Here is a 20,831-nt window from a genome sequence, read left to right on the forward strand (position 1 = left end):
GCCTGATTCGGGGCTTGAACTCATGAACCGTGATATCACGACCTGAGCCAAAATCAAGAGTCGGACGCTCAATTGACTAAGCCACCCAGGCGCCCCCACTTGCTTTTTCTTTTTTTTCTTTTTTTTTTAGTAGAGTTTGTGATAGGGCAAAACTGTAATGGTTCAATGTGTTTAGGGTTAAAGGGGTTCATGTGGGTACTGGGGTCCCTCTCCTCTTTTTTTTTTTTAATTATTTTTCTTTATTTTTGAGAGGCAGAAAGAGACAGAGCGCAAGTGGGGGAGGGGCAGAGAGAGAGGGAGACACAGAATCCGAAGCAGGCTCCGGGCTCCGAGCTGTCCGCACAAAGCCGGATGCAGGGCCCCGAACTCACAAGCCGTGCGATCATGACCTGAGCCGAAGTTAGACGCTCAACCGACTGATCCACCCAGGTGCCCCATCCCTCTCCTCTTTCTGGGGCTCTTCTCCCTTCAGCTCACCCTGGAGGCTGATGTCCCCAATCTAAGAGTGTGAGGGGCCCCAGAAGGCAGTTCCCATGGTCAAAGGCCCTGTGGGGTCTGAGTTGAGGACTTACCACACCAGAGCCCCGCTTCATCCAGACGATGGTCAGGGATGGGTTGCCTGTCCAGGCACAGCTGAAGACGGCATCAGAGCCCAGATCCACGAGCAGCGATTGGGGCTCCGTGGTCATCCTGGGCCCAACTGTGAAGGGAGGAAGGGGGAGACAGGGCTCTTGATGGGTTGGGAGCTTGAGGAGAGGGGTCCCAGAGAGGGACACCGGAAGTAAGAGACCCCTGGCCTCCCTTGGGCCCACCCACTGGCAGCAACAGCCCTATTTCTGCCACGATTTGCCTCCAGGGCTCTCCCATCTCCTGCCCTTTGTCCTGGTTCTGGGAAGTCCTCTCCACCCCTCCCCCCACCCCAGCCCCAGTGCACAGGCAGAGGGGACTTCCTCCTGCCCCAGAAATCCTGGGCATTAGGATCTTTATGTGTCTGCCTTCAGGGCAATTGCCCACCTCCTCCATGCTTCAGTTCTGTGCCCTGGAGTTGAGTTACCCTGTGCACCGGGCCCAGGTCCCAGAGCCCTCCCAGGGTCCTCCAAGGGGCTCTGAGATAAGGAGTACAAGGCAGAGGAAGCCAGGCCTCTCCCTGTATTCTCCGCTCCCCCGGGCCCTCAGGTTATCCTCTGTTCCAGCCCTGCCCAGCTTTTTTCCAACCCCTGGGAAGTAGTTGGGCCTGGTCCAGTTTCCCATGCCCCTGCTAAGGGTTGGTGAGCGTTAATGGAAGCTCCTCTCCGGTTCCCCAGCGCAGAACACCTGTAACCAGAGCCTTCTGCAGACCAAGCCTTGGTCCCCAGAGTGGGTGCAATGGTGGAATTGTAGGCGCAGTGACGGGAGGGTGTGCAGGGAGCCGCTTAGCTGCTTTGGAGGAGCAGAAGAGTGTGAAATCCAGGGTCAGGAGACCAGAATTAGTCCCTTGACGTAAAAAGGGAGTAAGAGCACTTTCTGTTAGGGCCACTGGGGCAAGGGGAGGGGGTCAGATATAAGAAAGTTTGTCAAAGTGCCTTTAAAATCAGAAAGTGTAGTAGATGAGCTAACGCTTATTGCCGTGAACACATCCGGCCTGCCCGTCAGTGATGGGCTGGTTCACCGGGGTCCCTCCCAGGCCGTTGGAAGGGATGTGTCCTCGGGTCTCCAAAGGGAGGGAGCAGATTCCCAAGGAGCCTGGCCTGAGTTCTCCTTTTGCCACTTGCTCACTGAGTGACTTTGGGCCTCTTTCCCCTCATCTGAGTGACGGGAATAATAATCCTTCCTCCCTGGGTTACTACGAGGGTCAAGGTAAACCCAAAACAGCACACGAGGAAGCTTTTCTTAAAGCAGGGGGCGCTGCGAGCTTGTGAGGCGTTGTTATGTTGTGTGCGTTGAGTCCAGCAACGGTCCCTCTGGCCCTGAGCAGAGATACCCCAGGGCCGGCTGGCCTGGGGAAACCCCCAGCAGCTGCACTCACAGTAGACGTCCACCGTGCGGCTGATGTTGGTGCTGCCCAGGGCGTTGGTCACCTCACAGGAGACAGGCTCTGAGAAGTACGTGTAGTCCACAGCTGTCCGGTACACTTCTCCGGATGCTTCCTTGATGATCTGGCCCCTCTTGGCCCACCTGCAATACGGGCCCCGCATGTGGCTGTGGACCTCCAGTGGCCAGGGTGTTCGTCCCACCCAGGGGCATCTCTCTGGGAGCTAGAAACCCCGATCCCTCAGGAAAGTGAGTCACGCAGGGGGCAGGCCCCTCTAGGGGTCCCGTGGTGGGGGCAGGAATCTCCACAGAGGGATACGTGACAAGCAGGTTGTTCTGGAGGGAGGGGGGTGGACTACTCAGTGGGTCAGCCCGGCTGGCTGGCTAGGAAATGGATACCCCCCCACCTTGGTCCCCCAACAGCTTGGCCATCCCGCCCTGAGCTCTACTGAGGGTGCTGTCTTATTGGGATCCATGCTGGAAAGGCCGAGGTCTAATGTCATGTGCCCATACATGCATGCACACCTGCACCCACACACACACCTGCACCCCCCCCATGCACATGCGTGCACACACACACACGCACATGCATGCACACACACATACAGAGAAATTTGATTTCCAGACAAGGTGAGGAGTTGTGGGAGGGGTATCAGCCAGGGGTCCCGATGGCCCTTCCTTGCACTCAGCCAGCTCGCTACCTCTCCTGCCTCGACCCCTGTCCCTAGGGTAGGTCCCCTCATTGTGCCCTCTCTCCCCTCCCATGGAGGGCACTTGCTCTTTTTCCTGCCCAGTCTCTACACTCCCACCCTGGCTTCGCTCCCCAGGGCCTTGGCTCCTTCAAGTTTGGTCAGACAGGTGGGAAGAGGGCTGTGCGGACATCTGTCATCTGTCATCGGCCAACCGGTCCCACCGAGGGGAGAGACTGAAAAGCCCTGTGCTTGACTTGGTCCAGGCCCTGGGGCGGTGATCTCTGCATTGGACCAGTGACTGGGCAGCTAAGGCAGTGCTAGGAGCCCCCAGGTGTGTGTGTGTGTGTGTGTGTGTGTGTGTGTGTGTGTGTGAGGGTGGGCCTTTCTTTACAGATCTCCAGGGAGAGAGTCCAATAGCTTCCTCTGGTTTAACCTCATTGTGGACAACACTTACTTTAAAAAAATTTTTTTTAACGTTTATTCATTTTTGAGAGACAGAGAGTGAGCTAGGGAGGAGCAGAGAGACGGGGTGACAGGATCCGAAGCAGGGTCCAGGCTCCAAGCTGTCAGCACAAAGCCGGACACGGGGCTTGAACTCACTGACTGCGAGATCAGAGCCGAAGTTGGATTCTTAACCGACTGAGCCACCCAGGCGCCCCGACAACAATTACTTTTTAAATCACAGAACCTCCACCCAGGCTCCTCCTATTCCAAGGCTATTTTGGGGGGTGTTTTTCTTTGTTACCCCAGGATCGTGACTCCCGGTACCCACAGCCTCCCTGCCTTCTTCACCTTCCCCTTCTCGTGTTCCTGGAGCCTTTCCCAGCACCACAGAGAACCATCTCTTGCCTTCTCTCCCCCGGCTTCATGCTCAGTCCGGCCCGGCCAGCCCCGAGAGACGGCCACGTCTTGGCATCGCATGAGGCGCCCAGGCTGGCACCATGTGGTTATTATCGTGAGTTAATATCACATAATTATTAAGAACATGATTAATAATAACAATTATAGTTTAACAACAGAGCGAACCATAGCTCCCCGAGAGCTTAAGGAGCTTCCCAACAAACTATTATGAGTTATTCATGAATCATTTCAATTTCTAACTTTAATTTAATGACCAGACTTCACAGTCAGGCACAGCCCCTGCCTGAGGCAGATGAATTCAGTCCCAGGCACACGGTTGGGGATCTACATCCAACCTCTGGCTCCTACGGCCTTGCTGAATGAAGGAAGCGTGGGGTCAGGTGGTGGGAGGCTGAGGGGGGCTGCAGCTGGCCGGACCTGGAGGAGGGGAGTGTGAGCCTCTCCTGCTCTCCCAGGCCTGCCTCTGGCAGGGGGTAGGGAAGCTAGGGCCCAGGCCAGCTGGTTTCGCAGGGCCGTTGCCTTCTGCCATTGGAGTTCCTGGAGAAGATGGGGCTTTCTCCTCTTCTCTGGGGCCTTTCATGGTGTAAGTCACAGAGGGAGAAAGCTCCACCTGCTTAGCCCTGAGAAGCTTAGAACTGCTGGGACTCCCATAGGCCTGGAGCCCAGCAGGACGGCTGGGGGACCGAGCTTTCTTGTTCCCAGCTGTGCTGTGCTGTGGGAGCCTGCCCCCCTATGCAGCGGCTACCCTTAGCCCCATAAGGCCTGGCCCTACCTCAGTGGCAGAGTGGGGCACAGGAGGATTTCCTAGACTCTCCTGTCCCAGGGTTGCGGGCAGGAGCTGGCTGTGGAGGCTGGGCCCTTCGCAGCCCCACACCAACGCCTTTTGGGGACACCCCAGGGGTCTCCTCCTAATCCTGCTCAGTCTTTTTCCTCCTTTCCTCTATATTCCCCTCCCACACCAATAAAACCCTCTGTAGGGATTTCTTCCAGAAGCTCAAACCACTCCTTCAAGCAGTTGGCCACAGGGTCAGGGGTGATCCAGGAGCAAACCCGCAGCTCTCCGCCCTCCCCTTTCCTCTCTCTCCTTTGGCTTTGCTTTCTCCTCCTCCTCCTTCCAGTTGGATCCCGTGCACTCCCCCTCCACCCCACCTCTGCCTCCACTGTTGTCTCCACCGCCTCCCTGGGCCCCTCTGAGAAGGAGTCAGATTAAGCCTTTCCCAATCAATGTCTAATTTGGCCGGAGTAAATGTAAGAGGATTAATTATTTATATCACAGAATCAGGAGGCCTGGCTGTCACAGCCGACAGGCTGTCCTTAAGTAGCCCTGCGTTTTACGCTGGGTGGTGGTCCCCCCTCCCTGGTACCTGTGGGGGGCGTGGGGGGCATGGGAGAGCCTGGAGGACAATACCGAGAAGCAGGTGGGGAGCCACACTTCATGGTGAACTCGGGCCTGTTCTGCCCGCCTCGGGCTCCTGGTCCTGGGGGGCAGCTGCACCTGTTCCCATGCCCACCCGTGTCCCCTTTCTGGGTGTGGGAGTGGAGGGAAGCCTAGCTCTACTTTCTGAGATCACAGCCTCTTCGTGGAACAGGAGGAAGCAATCAAGATGAATGGAAGTAAAGAAACACAGATCCCTGCAGTCTTGTCAAAGTCAGTTGGGGAAAATCGATGTACTTATGTGAGGAGATTTGTTTAAGGCTTTGCCTCTTGGATCCCAACACCACATCTAGAAGGACCATCTGCCGGCTGGGCGAGCCCTCTCTCAGGGGGCGGGGCCAGCATGGGTGGGTGCAGGGCGGGGCTGCCCCCTCCTTTCTCCTCCTCTCCCTTCTCTCCTGAATTTTCCTAGTGGCCAGAGGGGTTCCCTAAAAGTCTCTGGAGTCCCGAAGGGAGCGTGGTGCACACTGAAGTGTTTTCAGGGCCTTTGGCTAATCAGAGGGCCGTGAGGGGGAGTGAACATCTGCAGGGAGGTCTGTCCCTCCCTGCACCACACAACTGCCCCTCTGTAACCAGGGGCTGACCTGTGACCAGGGAGCTGGAGGCCAAGAGAACCTACATGCTCTGTTTGTTTGTTTATCTGTTGACTTTTTAGTTAAAAAAAAAAAAACAAAACCCAAAACATTGTGGGGCACCTGGGCGGCTCAGTCAGCAAAGCCTCTGACTCTTGGTTTTGGCTCAGCTCATGATCTTGCGGTTCGTGAGTTCAAGCCTCCGGTTGGGCTCTAAGCTGCCTGCTGCTGGGAAGCCTGCTTGGGATTCTCTCTCTCCCTTCTTTCTCTCTGCCCTTCCCCTGCTCATGCTTTCTCTCTCAATAAACAAAAATGACAACAAAACTACAACACACACACACACACACACACACACACACACAAAACCACTTTGAAATTGTAGAAAAGTTGCAAAAGTAGACCAATTAAGTGCCATATTCCCTTCACTTAGATTCACTAGTTGTTAATATCTTGTCATATTTCTTTATGATGGATGATCTCTCCATACGGAGATTTGAACCTTATCATCCACATCACTGGTGTTCTGCCTTTGGAGAGTGGTGCCCCTGACAATCAGGCCCAGCAGCCTGGTTTCTTGGGTGTTTGCTCACCCTGTCCTGGTCAGAGGGCAGGGGTGGAGTGGGGGACATCGCTGGGTCCTAGGGCACAGCCCTGCCCTCTGCCCAGCCCTTCATAACCTGGCAGATGACCCAGAGCCTGGCCGCGAAGAGAAATGGAAGTTGTATGCTCTGGTCTCCTGGGTCCAATAGGCATTCTTGGGATGGCTATGAGGGTGAATGTGGGATGTGTCTGCTTGGGTGCCTGTGGGGGTCAAGGGCTGCCCAGGGAAATGGGCATTTGCGGGCCCTAGTGTTGAGGGATTGCGGGAAGACAGCTGGAGCAGACAGCAGAGAGAAGCTGACCCTGTAGAGAGGAGCCCAGGCATCGCAGGTGCAGGGTAGAAGCCCAGAGAAAGGGCATCTCTTTGGGTCTTTGTTTTGCATCTGAAGACAGATGCCAGATCTCAGCCAAACCAGACCTGCCCTCCAGACCTCCAGGGCCGCACAGTCTCGGGGATCCTTCTCCTGCCTCTAGCCCAGTGAATGGTTAAATTGGACAGGACAGATGGGCTCCAGCCTCTCTTAAAATATCCTCAAGGATAAAGTCTCCATGCCTTTCCTGGTTTTTGGTTCCAGTGTCGTTTAATTATCTGCACTGCAGGGAGCTCCTCCTTGCTTCCAACCTGAATCTCTAGCTGCCTCTTTGGCCCATTTCCTCTTATTGTGCCCTCTGGGCTGCACCGCCTCTCGTCTCCCCTGTCCTCCACTCCCACTGGCCGGCTGATTATCTAGTCTGGGACCATTAGCATCCCTGGCACCGGCTGATGCTGCAGCTTAATAACCCATCTCCATGGCAGAGGCGACACTCTGGGCTCGACCATCAAGGCTGGGCTGGTGGGGAAGGACCGGACAGAGTTAGGGCCGCTGGGCTGGTGGGGAAGGACCGGACAGAATTAGGGCCGTGGCGAGTTCCACACGGCATCTCAAGGAGGTGAGTGTCTGCCCTTGAGCATCTCCGAGGGCATGCCATCCCCTGAAATCTTGTGCGGTGGCGGTGCACAGGCAGGAAGGTGCCCCGATGAGTCAGCCCGCATTATGAAGTGCCTGGTTTGTGCCCCGCGCTGTGCTCCACGCTGAGCGCCCTAAGTGGCTAAATTACAGTTCTTGCCTTCGAGACGCTCCATCAACAGGGAAAGATAAGCGTGTAAAAAGCAGTGGTGCTTTTATCGGTGTTGCGAGCAAGGGGCGCGCAGGGGATAAGGGTATAGACGATCCTAGGTGCCTGCTGGAGAGGGCCAGCGGCCCCGGAAATCTTACCCCACGCAGGTGAATGGTTTGGTAAGCACGCGGCTAAAATCTGGGTTCTGATCTTACGGCTCTTCCTGGTTGTTTTCACTTTTTTTTTTTTTTTTTCCCTGAGCTTCTCTGCCTCTTTTCAGAGAGAAGGGATAAACAAGCGATCCAGACAGAAGGGGGAATACCTCCTGTTTCCAGTGGAAGGTACGTGCGTGAAATTTCATGGGCGTGAGAGAAAGGAAAAGTCCACCTGGCCAGGGGTTGGATGGGTGTGCGGGGAGGGGAGAAGGATCCTGGACACCGGTAGCGAAGCAAGCACTGTTCTGCGTGCCCAGGGCCATAATCGACACCCTCTGTGATAGGCAGCAGGGGTGGGGAGGGGTCCAGTGGCCAGGCGGTGCCTCCTTAGCAGGACTCTCACCTGTACTGGGTGACAGCTGGGTTGGCCTTTGCGGAGCAGTGGAACGTGACGACGTTGTCCTCCAGCACCGGCTGTGGTTCCACCGACAGGTTGACGAGCGGGGGGTCTGAAGAGAGAAGAGATTCCCTTGCAGGCTGGGCAACTGTGGCCATGGTTTGGGGGAAAAAATGGGGCAGGAAGTTTCACAGGGTGACATGGGGGACAAAGGCCAGAGATTCTGGCGAGTGGCCACCTGCTGGTGGGCTCCCTAGAAAGTTGGGGCCCTGAGCAGAGGGCTCCCTTGCTCCCTGGAGGTGCCTGCTTCAGCACTGCTGGTGGTGGTGGGGTCTGGGCTCCCACTGTGGATTCAAGGCCTGGTGCTTAAAGGAACAGCCAGCCAGGAAGCACAGTTGTCTGGGCCCCCAGGAGCCTGCTGCCTGCCCATCTTCCATTTGTGAGAGGGAGCAAAACACTTCAGACAGGAGAGGTGGGCAAAGGGGGTGCAGGGGGCACACAGTGGGGGGTGATGGGCACGAAGCCCCATTTAAATACACTTTTTTTTTTTGTCTTTGAAATGTCTGTTTCATATCTGTCTGTGAAAGGTTCTGGTGTATCTGTTAACTTCAAAGTGGCATTTACACCCTTTCATCAGCCTAATCATCTCTGCTGGGCCCTGACTGGTGTCACCCAGCCCTCAGCTCCCCAGGCTGGGCTAGTCTTTCTCATTCTATGTGAGGGGAAGCCAGGCTCTGAGGTGCTAAATGGTAGGAGGTGGAGGAGGCTGGAAGAGAGGGAGGGAGAGAGAAAGGGGGAGGTGGAAGAGGGAGGGAGCGTGGGAGGGGGGAGGGAAAGGGAGGTAGAGAGGGGGGAGGAGGAGAAGGGGAGGGAGAGAGGGGGGAGGGAAAAAGAGAGGGAGGGAGGGAAGGGAGAGGTAGAGAGGGGGGAGGGACAGGAAACAGAGACAGAGAGACCAAAGAGATGGGAGGCAGGCAGGGTACTAACATAGAAGAGAGACATGGAGATGAGAGAGCGACACAGAGAGACAGAGACTGAGAAATGCAGAGGAAGAATAAGAAAAAGAGACAGAGAGAAGCAGAGAGCAGAGAAATGGAGAGAGATGTATACACAGGAGCACATAATCAGACAAAGACTTCAGACTAAAAGCGAAAGACCAGAGGAGACAAGCAGACAGAAGGCGGCAGGGTGTTGGGGACAAAGACCACACGGTAATGAGAACTAGAGCAAAGGGACGGGGAGAAAGACGCGGAGAGATGGAAACAGAGACCAGAACCCATTCTTCCTTGTCACGGTCTACGGGATTCAAGTCGGGGGTGAGGGAGGAGGGCAGCTTGGTGCCCGCCACCCAGCCAGGGTCCTGGGCTGCATCTTTGGGCTGGTCCTCACCCATGAGCACAGCAAACTGCCAGAAGCATGTGGGCTTCCCAGGGGTTCAGTCCAGCCCAGTTTCAGGAAAAGAAGAAGGCGATTTCTCAGAGACCATCAAGAAAAATGCCGACCCCTCTAGGGCGCGTGTGAAGGGCCCCGCGAGGGGAGCAGGGCTCCAGCCGGCCCGGCCCGAGCCTCTGTTTGAGACCACAGGTGGGGTTCTGAGACCCTCAGAGAATCACCTGCTGGAACTGAGCCTCGCCCACCGCAGAGCTGGGAATCATCTGAGCCTGTGGCCCCGCTTTGTCCTGCCGGTGCCCAAGCTGGGTCTTGCCTCCCTGCACAGAGCTGGGGCCAGGGAGGTGGCCCGCAGGGCTGTGCTGGTATCTGCAGACGGCTTGAGAGATGCAGGGGCGAGGGTGGTGGGGAGAGAACTCTGGTCCCTGCTCAGCAGGTGGCTGACTGTTCTGGGGACCCTGATCTCCCCACACGAGCCCCCAGTTCCGGAGGCTGAGCACGATCCTGGGAGCATCTGCTACTGCAGCAGTGGAGGAATTTCATGGAGAATTACAAGCGAAATGACAGGTATTTCAATGATCTCAGTCTTGGTCTCTAAAGCGTAATTCAAGTAGTGACGAGTGCGGCAGGGACTTAGCCATGAGAGCTCTCCTCCCACCCCCAGGAGAGCTGAGACCCCCCCAGAACCCTGTAGCGTCTACCAGCTGCTGCCCATCCGCTCCGTGCCACTTGCCCCAACCCAAGCTGAGGGCCGCCAGCTTCCCACGTCATGGCAGTCAGGGGCCCTCTTTCTGTGCAGGGCTAGCCAGCTAACCTGGGCACCCCAGGGCTCTGACGGCGCCACCCTAGAGATGTGGAGACCTAGGGAGGAGCTTGCATCTTGCTGTGTGTTCGAGAAGCCTGTTCTGAGGCAGAGGAATCTGGTGCTCACCATCTGGAACCAAACGCATGGCTGGCCCATGTCCACCCAATCCTGGGAGGCAGAGTGGAGTCCCTCAATCCAACTCGTATTTGAGGAGGTGATGGTGCCAGTTGGGTAGAATCTAGAATCTATCTGCCACAGAACTTGAGGGGGTAGTTCCAGGAGGCCCCTCCCCACCTGGATGTCCTTTTTTTTTTTTTTAATTTTTTTTTTCAACATTTATTTATTTTTGGGACAGAGAGAGACAGAGCATGAACGGGGGAGGGGCAGAGAGAGAGGGAGACACAGAATCGGAAACAGGCTCCAGGCTCTGAGCCATCAGCCCAGAGCCTGACGCGGGGCTCGAACTCACGGACTGCGAGATCGTGACCTGGCTGAAGTCGGACGCTTAACCGACTGCGCCACCCAGGCGCCCCCTGGATGTCCTTTATAGGGTTTTGAGTCCTGGGGAGCAGGGCAATGGAGCATATGCCTGTTGTGGGACCCATCCTGCTGCCCGTTCCCCTTCTCCATTGCACACCTGCCATGCTGAGCTCATCCTGTGCGTGCCTCTCTCCCGAAGCTTCCTTACCTCTGCAAAATCCTCGGCACCCTCCCCCCTTTCTTGAAGGGCCCCAAGAGAACGGGTCCCTAGGCGGCTTACACACTTGCTAGTCTCACCTGCACCTCCACCCCAGACCCCGAGGTGCCTGTGTCCCTCTGTCCACCGCTCTCCTCTGGATGTACAGGGTATGAATTTTCAGGAGTCTAGCAGGCTCCCGAGGTATAAATAGTGTATGTCATATCCAACTATTAAACACGATTTTAATCCCACTTGTGATGTCGGTTGCATTAACTTGCAGGAGGGCAGCTTTGATGTAGCTGGTGGAACTGAGATCATATTGAACAGATGTTACAGCTGAGAGTCTGTTAGTGTTTCCATCAGCAACCTGTGTGCGCGAGTGTGTGCGTGCGTGTGTGTGTGCGCGCGTGTGTGTGTGTGTGTGTGTGTGTGTGTTCAGGGGAAGCATTACATCGAGGAGGGGGTGGAAAAGAGAGAAACTCCATGACTCAGTGATTTTATAGCACATTCATTTGAAACTTGGCAGCTGGATGGCAGCGTCCAGATGTAGCGAGACTTTGGGGGTGTTAAGCTTTCTCTCCCATTACTCAATCTGGGGGTTTTGTCTTCCGTTGGGTAACATATAAAGACCAAGGGAAACAAACAACAAATGCGCTTTTGCTGAGTTTGGATGCTTCTTGGTTGACTGAGAAAATGAGCAGGTTTGCAAAGGCGGCTCTGATCCGGCCCATGGTGTCCACGGTAAACAGCTGGACGCTTACTAAATGAACAAATGGAAAAATGGAGGAGGAAGGAGTCTGGGGGAGGTGGTGGAGGGAGCGCGTGCTTTTGCTGGGCAGATCCATGCAAGCACCTTAGGAGAGGGCGCAAATGGACGGAGGCTTGTCCCCTGTCAAGGCTGGGAGGGGCACCACACACGGGGACACTCGCAGGTGTGGAGTGCTCCCCCTGTGCCTGGCCCTGTGCTCCAAATGCCACCTGAAGGACTTAATTTGATCCTCACGGCCACCAGATGAAGTCAGCATTGCCATTTCCACATACAGATGAGGAAACTGAGGCACAAAGAGGTTAACTAACCAGGCCAACATCCTTTAGTAGGGGGCAGGAGCCAGAATTCAAACCAGGAAGAATGCTGTGGCCTTAACCACTTCCCTGTCCTACCTCAGACGGGGCCCACCTAGGAACCGGGCACCTGGGTCCTCGGCCACTCTCCGATCTCATTCCTGATGCTTCCCACCTGAGGTGTCCTTGGAAAGACAGCCAGCCAGGGCGCAGAGACCCGGCAAGGCTGGCGTCCTCCTCCTCTGATGCAGACCGTCATCTGTGTGCCCTGGTGAATTGATCATCTCATTAGAGGGCATTAGTAATAGTTGGTGGGCTATTAGGACGATGCCTTTCTTGTTGACAGGAGAGCTTCTCCTGGTGTGATGGAGAATGGCCTGGAGGGGAGTGTGGCTGCCGCCAGGTGTCCCCCTGCCGGGGCCAGGCTGCTGCCGTGGGGGGCTGCCGGCTGGCTCCCTTTGTGCGGATTCCGTAGCTGGCGTGGGCCTCCTGACCAGGTTGGGGCTTGGCGGGGGGCACACCGGCAGCCCAGCAGTGGGAGGCTTGGATGTCTCTTGTCTCCCACCCACATGCCTCCCAGATCTGGCTTGTGTTTGAAGACAGCTCTGATCACGGTCAATCCAAGGGCAAGAAGAAACTCTGGACATCATTCGGTCACAGGACAAGGAACAGGTATCCCCAGAATAAAGTGGGGATAGCCCATGGTGGTGGGGCCTTTTTGCATGCTGGACCACCTGATCCCCGGAGTATTTTGCTTTTTCTCAAGAGCTGGGCCCACAGCTGCTGCTCAGAAGAAGCTGGTGGGTGTGGACAGCCAGAGCTGGGGCAGGACAGGCAGCCCCCTCAGGGCAGCCCCGTATTCACGGGATCCGGGATCCTCCGAGTGAGCGGCTCCCTCCCCTCAGCCTGGTCCTGGGTCTGGCAAGAGCCCCACTGTTCTTGGCTCTCATTAAATGAGGAACAGAATAGTTGGTGGTGATGAGGGAGTGGGGGTTACTAGCCAGTGAGGACAGAGAAGATGAAGCCTTCTCCAAGAACTCCGCTGTGTCTGAGTCTCTAGAGCGGGACTGAGGGTTACAACTGTTTCTTCTGCCCTGTGGGATCTAAGTGGCAGCTGCCAGGATTCTAGACAGAGTAAGGACTTCGGCTCACTGGGCCCCGCCCCTCTGGACTCCAGATCCCTGCCTGCGGAGCCAGGTGGAGCTCAGAATCCAGAAGGCTGAGATGAGCCAGGCTGTTGGGAAAGGTTTGTAAATGAATTTGATTTAAAATGAATGAAATAATAAGAAGGAAATGAATGCCAGCCTGTAGCGCTTAGCGTAGCACCAAAACAGCCCCCGGCACATGGTGGCCTCACGCTCCCTGGCAGGGAGGGGGATTTAAGAGAAGAAAAGTCAACTTTTGAGTGCTGAGACCTCAGACCTAAACTAGTCCGGTACTGGGAGGAAGGCCGCAGGACCACCTTGTTGAACATTTTTGTTGTTGTTGTTGTTGTTGTTGTTGTTCTCTGGGGCTGACAGAAAATTTAGGGAGGTTTTAGGAGACTGTTAAGGAGTCTTTTTAGGTGACTTTTGGAATAGGATGCTGGGGGAGTTTTAACGCATCAATCCTGTTAACGTTAATCGTGAGGACAGACGCTCGCTGAGGGCCCGCTGTGGGGAAGTGTAGAGGAGGGGTTACCAGTGCGGGCTCTGGAAAGCGAGGCTGTCTGCGTTTGACAGTTATGTGGCCTTGGGCAAGCTGATCAACCTCTGGGTGCCTCTGTGTCCCCACGTAGGGACCACTGTCACACCTACCCAAATGGTTGTTGTAAAGATGAAATATTACGTGGAAAGTGTGGGCTGACTGAATGACCGCTCTTCTCTCCCTGACCGCCCCTTCCACGAGAGGGGCCCCTGGGTCCCTAGCTTCTGTAGGGTATGTGCTGCTCACCCACTCCGGGGCCCCGAACACCCTGTGGCCCCCAGTATCTCTGCTCTGGCTTCCTCTTCAAGAAGGGGCCCTCTGGTGAAAGCAGGCCCGGGGACCGACTCAGATATTTACTGACGTGGAAGTTCTACCTCATACAGGTTTGGACGTGTGGCTTGACCATGTCATTTGCCAAAGATCCTCATCTGATGTTGTTACTTCATGTGACAATAAGAAGGACAAGACCTTTGGGTGCCCATAAATACAAACCCGGCCAGTCCGGGGAGCTGTCTGACCCATTTCCTGTCTCCGGACACCCCCCAGAGAGGGGGCAAGAAGAAGCTGGCGTGTGGCTCTAGGGAGCTGGTTATCCAGGCCTGGCATTTTCCCCCAATCCGTGCTCCGGGCAGGGACTGCCGGGTGGTTCCTGCCCCAGGCCTGGGGGCCACGTCAGTACTCACGCTGGATGTCAATGGTGACTGAAGTCTCCTTCCCTCCGGGGATGGCTTTGTTGGTGGCTCTGCACACGATACTCTGTCCATTCTCCACATCGCCGGGGGAGACAAAGAGCGTACTCACGATGCTCTCACGCTTGCCGTCTCGAAGCAGAGTCTGGGGCCGGGCGGGGGGAGGGGGGAGGAGGGCAGGGAAAGAAGGCCACATGTCACTCAGCGGCTATGTCCTGGGCAGGAAGACATGCTCCAGCCTCACTGAAGGAGAAGGAGCCCTCAGGTCGGGACACCCAGGGGTGCAAGTCTCTGTGGAGAGCTGGGGGGTTACTCGAGCACTGGGCTGCAGAAGGAAACAGAAACTAGAAGGTCTTCTATCATGGGGGACAATCAGCCTGGACTTGTATACCCCAAAGCGTAAAAGAAACCAGGCTGGGCCCAAAGGAAATCAGGTTGCAGGTGTCCTCTGGTGTTGGGGGGAGCCTCTGGGTCTGCAGGCAGCACAGAGAATGTGCCCAGCGGCAGATTGGTGCATGGGGGTAAGGGCAGGGCTGGAGCGGGGATGCAGGTATTGCTTTACCTATGTGAACCCTTCCAACGTTTCAAGTCATTTCACTTCCTGACCTCATTAGAGCCCCAACCCATCACAGGCAGGACAGATGCCATTATCTTCCACGTGACAGATGAGAAAACAGGTAAGCTCAGGAGAGCCCACGCAGCTCCACCGAATTTACCCTTCAAGTTGGGGTTGAGAAAAGTAAGAGGGTCCGACAGGGGGCTGAAGAGCGTCCCCATCCCCCCAATCCATGTCTTCACGGAACCTCAGAATGGCAACTTATTTGGAATTAGGGTCTTCAGAGATAAGCTAAGTAATTGGGAACTTGTTAAGATCTTGAGATCATCCTGGATTTGGGGGAGAGGGTAAAGTCAATGACTAATGTCCTCAGACGAAGAGGAGAGGACACAGAAAGAAACAAGGAAGGTCACCTGAAGACGGGCAGAGCCCGGAACGATGTGGCCACAAGCCAAGGAACGCTGGGAGCCTCCGGGAGTGGAAGAGGCAAGGAAGGACTCTCCCTGTTGGGATCACAGCCTGCTGACACCTTGCTTTCAGATTTTTTGGCCTCCACAACCCAGAGACAATACATTTTGGTTGTCTTAAGCACCAGTTGTGGTGCTTCGTTAGGGCAGTCCTTGGGAACAAATGCAATGCCTGAAAGCCTTTCGGTCTCCTGCCTTCCATCCCTTTGTTTTCAGGGGCTCATGCTGCAGCTAGTTCCGCCATTATTGCTGCGCCCCCTTCCGGCTACCTCCCCATCAGTTTGGTGCCCCTCACCGCACCCCTGGCTCACGGTGATCCACTAAGGTAAGGTGCTGGGGAGCTGTGTCAGGCAGGGGAGCCACTTCCAAGGTGGGACTGGACTTGTTCGGTACTCAGAGACTTCCGATCCTGGGAAGCTCCTTAACCCCCTCCAGAGAAGGGTGCTGGACGCCATCTTATTTTGGCTTGCTTAGGGCCACAGGATAGACGAATAGACGTTACTTCTCAAAACCTCCCTTAAGATAACAGCGACACTGTTCTCACCGGACCCCACAAGGAAGGGAGCATTATCTCCACTTAGTAGAAAACTTAGTTCAAAGTGAGTCGGGGACTTGTTAGGCAGGGCTGGGATTTGCACTTGAGAATGGTGACCCCCAGAGCCCAGGACCCTCACACCACGGCTCCCTGAAAGCTAGATGGTGGTTAATATGATCTTCACTTGAAGGTGGGAACAATTCGAGGGATTAAGCACTTTACGTTCATTGAGCTACTCAGCAGTGTTGAAAAGGAGAAAGCAGGCCCAAAATGGAGTTACTTATGTTAAGGGCCCCACATCAGCAAGGACTTAACACTTAACCTAATGCAGTTTCAAACCCCAGCCCTGCCGGAATGTGACATTTCACCAGCCAACCTAGAAATTCTTGGTTAGCAGGAGGAGGTCATCCCTCTGTTACCGCCTCCTAAGAGTGAACTTGCCTGAAATAATTCATTCTTTGATTATAATTTCCTTTTATTCTGCCCCTTCTCTGCCTTTAAAAACCTTCCATTTTGTAGACCTCCTTGGAACTTTCCAGTTCCTAGATGAGATGCCTCCCGATTTATGAATCATTTACTAAAGCCAATTAGATCTTTACATTTACTTAGTTGAATTTTTGTTGTTTAACAGCACATAGGCAGCTGGAACCTGCTCTCTGGGTCCTCAGTTCTGGGGGGTCCTTCTCAGCATGGGGCAAAGCCTGTAGCCTCCAACACCAGGAGAACATGACATGAGCCTCTGTCTAGAACAGCATATCCAGCTTTAGACGAAGCCAGGTCCTGAGGCCAGAGAGATCCACAGAGCAGGGCAGTGGTCCAGACTATTTCTCTTGCTTGTTCTAGAACTACCTGGGCCTGGGCAGGCTCCCGTGGCTTGAGGCCTCACCACACATTCTTTCCTGGGCCTCAGCCCTGGGCAGAGGGGTTCTGGAACTGGGCCAGGGCCGGGGGGAGCGATGTGTTCAGCCCCAGCAAGCCAAGGGGTGGGTGTGGGATAAGTCAGTGGGATAAGGGTCTGCAGATCAGTCTCAGGGACAGGGCGCTAAACTGGAGGCCAGCCAAACAGGGGTGAGGGGAGAGTGGTTTAGCCCCAAGGGAGCTGTGGCCGCACCACAGTAACGGTTCCAGACTCTTCAGCAGACTTCATGTGTCTATAAATAGCAAAGCGATAATAAGAACAATTTCCTGGATGGAAATAAGACCTGGGGTTGGGTGGAGGTGGGGGGGGGGGAAGAGGTGGGTATTGTTCTTCCTCATCCCCTTTCCTTTCCTTTTACCCTTGTGCTAACAAGAACATTTACATTAAGTTTGACTCTGCCGGGAACCTCTCCAATTGATCTGCTCTCTGCCTGGTGGAAAGGAACAGGGCTGCCGGGGTGCTGGCGGGAGGGGAGCGGGGAGGCCTGAGCTCCTAATTAGGCCCTCTGACTGCTTCCCTTCCTCCCAGTACCCAGGGTGCTCCTGTGCCTCAGAATGATGATTAATGACATATTTACTGTGTCCGGGCATGTGCTTTTCTGGGAACTAAAAATTCTGGTTCAAGTTGTTTGTTCCAGCTAATTAGAGAAAAGGGAGACGTGTTCATTAACCAAGGGGAGAGCGAGAGGAAGGCAGGGCCGGGGAAGCTGGCGCCCCCTTGGGAGAGGCTCTGAGCATCTCACCCTGAGCTCCAGCTCCTTGGGATCCAGACCCTGGGCAGAGGAGCGCCAGTGTGCAGGCAATGGGGTAGGGTGGTCCTGGGGAGGGCCAGGCTGGTGGGCAGACCTGCAGGTGTAAAGCCGAGCCCCGTCTGGCCCGGTAGCCTGTCTGCTCCACAGGCAGTGCTTGGCCTCAGTCCCAATTCTCAACCTAGTTTTCCTTCCTTCCTCCTGTCTTCCTTATCTTCTCTCCTCTTCTTTCTCTTTTCTCTCTTCTTTTCCTACATTTCCCTCTCACAGATCTCCCGACTCTCCCCTTTTCTCACATGCAAATGAAGCCTTTGGATTTTGTGGCCTTGAAGGTACAGGCCAGGTGGAACATTCTATCATTTGCTGGTTCTTGTCACAGCCTGCTTCCCCTCCCCTCCCGGCTCCTTCTCCCTGTCTTCCCTTCACTGAACTTGACTCTGGGGACACACGTTGGGCCCCAGCCTCCCAGCTCCTGCTCCAGAAACCTTCATTAAGATGCAGATCAGCTCAGGGAGTGTAAGTGGATGATTAATGGCAAGTCACTTTGTTTCTGGGGCCACCACCTCTAAGACCTGGGGCAGCCCTCCCTCCAGCTTGGTGGGCAGAAGTGTGCTGCTAACCCCCAACCTCCGAGTCACTCAGCCTGGCTCATGGGACCCTGATGGCAGCTCCCGAGGCTCTACCGGGACCCAGCCCACCCATGTATGTAGATATGGAGCAGAGGCAGGTGCACAGGAGTGTCAGAGCAGAAGCCTTCATGGGTCGGCTTCCACTCCTCTGTGTCCATTGGCCTCCATCCACTAGGGACTTCCAAGGAACTTTTGAGACTGTCCCAGTGGTTGTGTGAGGTGCCGCTTACCCTGCCTGCCCTTTGCAGCTTCCTGTGTACCCAGCCCCGTTGTGCCATCCCTGAGGGCAGGCACTTGGCATTCAACTGGCAGTGACCTGGAGGTGGGGCTGAGGGGACAGAGCACTTCCTGTGTGCGGTCGTCACTGCACCCCAAGAGATGGGAGGCCTGGTGATGTCTGGGTGGGAACCACAGGTGGGGAGCGGTGGATGTGCAGATTTGGAGGGAATGCAGGGGGTGGGTGCCCCATCCCTGGTGCTAAATCTGGGAAGCTCATTGATATGCAAACAGACTGGAAAGCCCTTGAGTGAGGCCTGATTGCCTGGCAACAAGGCCTCCTCTCTTCTCCCTTCCTCACTCACCTCCCCCACCTGCCGTGTCCTTTTTTTTTTTTTTTTTTTTTTAATCTACTCTCTGCTTTCCCCTTTTTATAGTTGCCTGGGGGATCCATTATGGCCTGTGGTCACATGGCTTGAATGAGGGCTGTAAGGAAAGGTGGAGAACTACAGTGCCATTTGCCCCAGACCCTGCATCCTCAAGGACCCCAGTCTTGTGCCCTGGTTGAGAATGGATGCCCTTCACAAAGGAGGCCCAGATGACAGGCAACTGCCACCCTGGTAGAGACTCTAGGCCCTTAAGATAAACAGAGGGGGTGGAGGGCAGAGCCGGGGTGACTAGTGGGGAGAGAAGGCTCTAGTGGGGAGAGAAGTGGAGGGGGCTCATGGAGGGAGTTGGGTCCCAGTGAGGGCCTTAAAGAGTGTTCTTCCAGGGTCCCTCTTAGCAGGGGCCCTAAGGAGGCTCCTGGTCCTGATGGTGGGTGGGTGGCCCCTGGGCAGGCAGCAGCCGGAAGCTGGAGGGAGCAGAGAGGTAGGGCTGGAGAATAAGGGGCTTCAAGGTAGATACATACACGACTCGAGGGTCCTAAGACCGAACAACCTTCCTTCTGGCTCCCCCTCCCCCATCAGGGTCAAGGCTGCGTCCTGCCACCTGGCAGTTGTTGGGGAGGTAACAGATGGAGCAAGAAGCTGGCTCTCCGGGAAGATTTGTCTCTGGGCTCAGCCCGGCTCGTCTTCCCCCCTTTTCCCTAACCTGTCGTGCCTCCCCTGGTTTGTGAATCTGCTGGCTTTCCAGATGAATGCCATGTGGCCTCCATTCTGGTGCCAGGCCCAGAGAAGGTCAGCCTGAGGCTGGACGTCCAGTCGGAGAGGACTTGGAGTGAAGCCTTGCCACCAGCTCCCATGCTGCCCCAGCCAGACACCTGCCAGAGTCCCAGGCATGTGCCCAAGCGACCCGGCCAGGAGGGCTCTGGTGACAGCATGTTTAGGGAGAGGCACCACAGCCTATGCTGGGGGGTGGGCGGTGGGCCAGAGGGTGCTTCTTTTTCCTGACTGACCTCCCAGGTCAAGGGGCCTGGCCATCCTCAGTAGTGCCGCCCTCCATCCTACCAGCTCATCCTTCCCCTGCTTCCCTGCTGGACAGCAGTAAGAAGGTTCCATGAAACCAGGACTGCTGTGTGACCTCTGAGGAGGGAGAAGCAGGGTGAGTGAGGCAGAGCTCTGAGGGGAGGGACTAACACGACCGACGCTCTGACTCTATGCCAGGTGCCTTCAATGCATAATTCCTTTTCCGTGTTTCAGCCATCCTCACGGGCGTCCATGGTTAATGTCATCCTGTTTTGCAGCTGGGGAAACTGAGGCAGAGAGATTAAATCACCATAATATGTGACGGAGCCCGACCATGAGGTGGGCATTCTCATCTAGGAAAGCAGACAGCAGGGCGAACCCCAGGGCCTGTGAGGATCAAGGGAGGGGCCCAGGCAGGGTTCTCATTCAAGCCTCACAGGTATCCCTTGAGGCCGGTGCCGTTCTGGGTCCCACTGTATAGATGGGGACGCCGAGGCACGGCAAGGTTAGGCAGCCGGAAGGTGGTGGAGGCTGGATTCAAAGTGAGGCTGCCCAGCTCCCGGGCCCAGGGGCTGACCCACCACTATGTGACACATACCGAGGGCTTGAGAACTCAGGGCTGTCAGGGCTGTCCCCGGGGGATCTTTTCTGTGGACTCTGGACACAGCTTGGCTGTGTGTGCACTTGTGCGCTCTCTCAATCTCTCTCTCTGTCCCTGTCTGTTTCAGCTGCTCATGGCCCTGGCCCCTCATGCATAGCTTGTCTGGGGCTGCTCTGCCTTCCGGACGTCGGCAGTGCCTGTGTTAATGGTCCTTGCAATCCCGGAAGAAGCGGGGAGGCAGAGGGGTGGGGCCTGATAGCCCATAGAGCTGGTTCCATGTAAACACTGCTGGATCATCCCCCCCTCCGTGAGCTCTAAGTTGTAGGTTTATACCTTGTCAGAGACGGCAGGCACCTGTTATGGACGGGTCTGTCCCCCTGCCCAGAATTCATATGGAGAAGCCCTGACCCCCAATGTGACTACATGAGGCTATGGGGACTTTAAGGAGGTCACGGAGGTTAAATGAGGTCATAAGGGTGGGGCCCTGATCCAAGGGGACTGGTGTCCTTATAAGGAGAGGAAGAGACACCAGAGATCTGCCTCTCTCTGCACACACAGAGGAAAGGCCATGTGAAGACACAGAGAGAACATGCTGTCTTTCAGGAAGAGAGAAGTCACCAGAGC

At 55.6% G+C, this 20,831-nt stretch overlaps 1 protein-coding gene across 5 annotated transcripts in view; it reads right to left on the bottom strand.

Annotated features, from left to right (window-relative positions):
• The window catches only part of KIRREL3 (kirre like nephrin family adhesion molecule 3), a 558,415-nt gene that overhangs the window by 18,752 nt on the left and 518,832 nt on the right, over positions 1-20,831 (bottom strand). For all 5 annotated transcript variants that reach the window (XM_040483501.1, XM_040483502.1, XM_040483499.1 and 2 more), the window contains exons 7-10: positions 14,125-14,275; positions 7,827-7,932; positions 2,006-2,154; positions 573-700 (exon numbers count right to left, since the gene is read on the bottom strand). In XM_040483501.1, the coding sequence (XP_040339435.1) occupies positions 573-700; positions 2,006-2,154; positions 7,827-7,932; positions 14,125-14,275 (534 nt within the window). The remainder of the gene's footprint in view (positions 1-572; positions 701-2,005; positions 2,155-7,826; positions 7,933-14,124; positions 14,276-20,831) is intronic.

This window comes from Herpailurus yagouaroundi, unplaced genomic scaffold (genome assembly GCF_014898765.1).
Source record: "Herpailurus yagouaroundi ecotype Mexico unplaced genomic scaffold, PumYag 161, whole genome shotgun sequence".
NCBI classification, from domain to species: domain Eukaryota; kingdom Metazoa; phylum Chordata; class Mammalia; order Carnivora; family Felidae; genus Herpailurus; species Herpailurus yagouaroundi.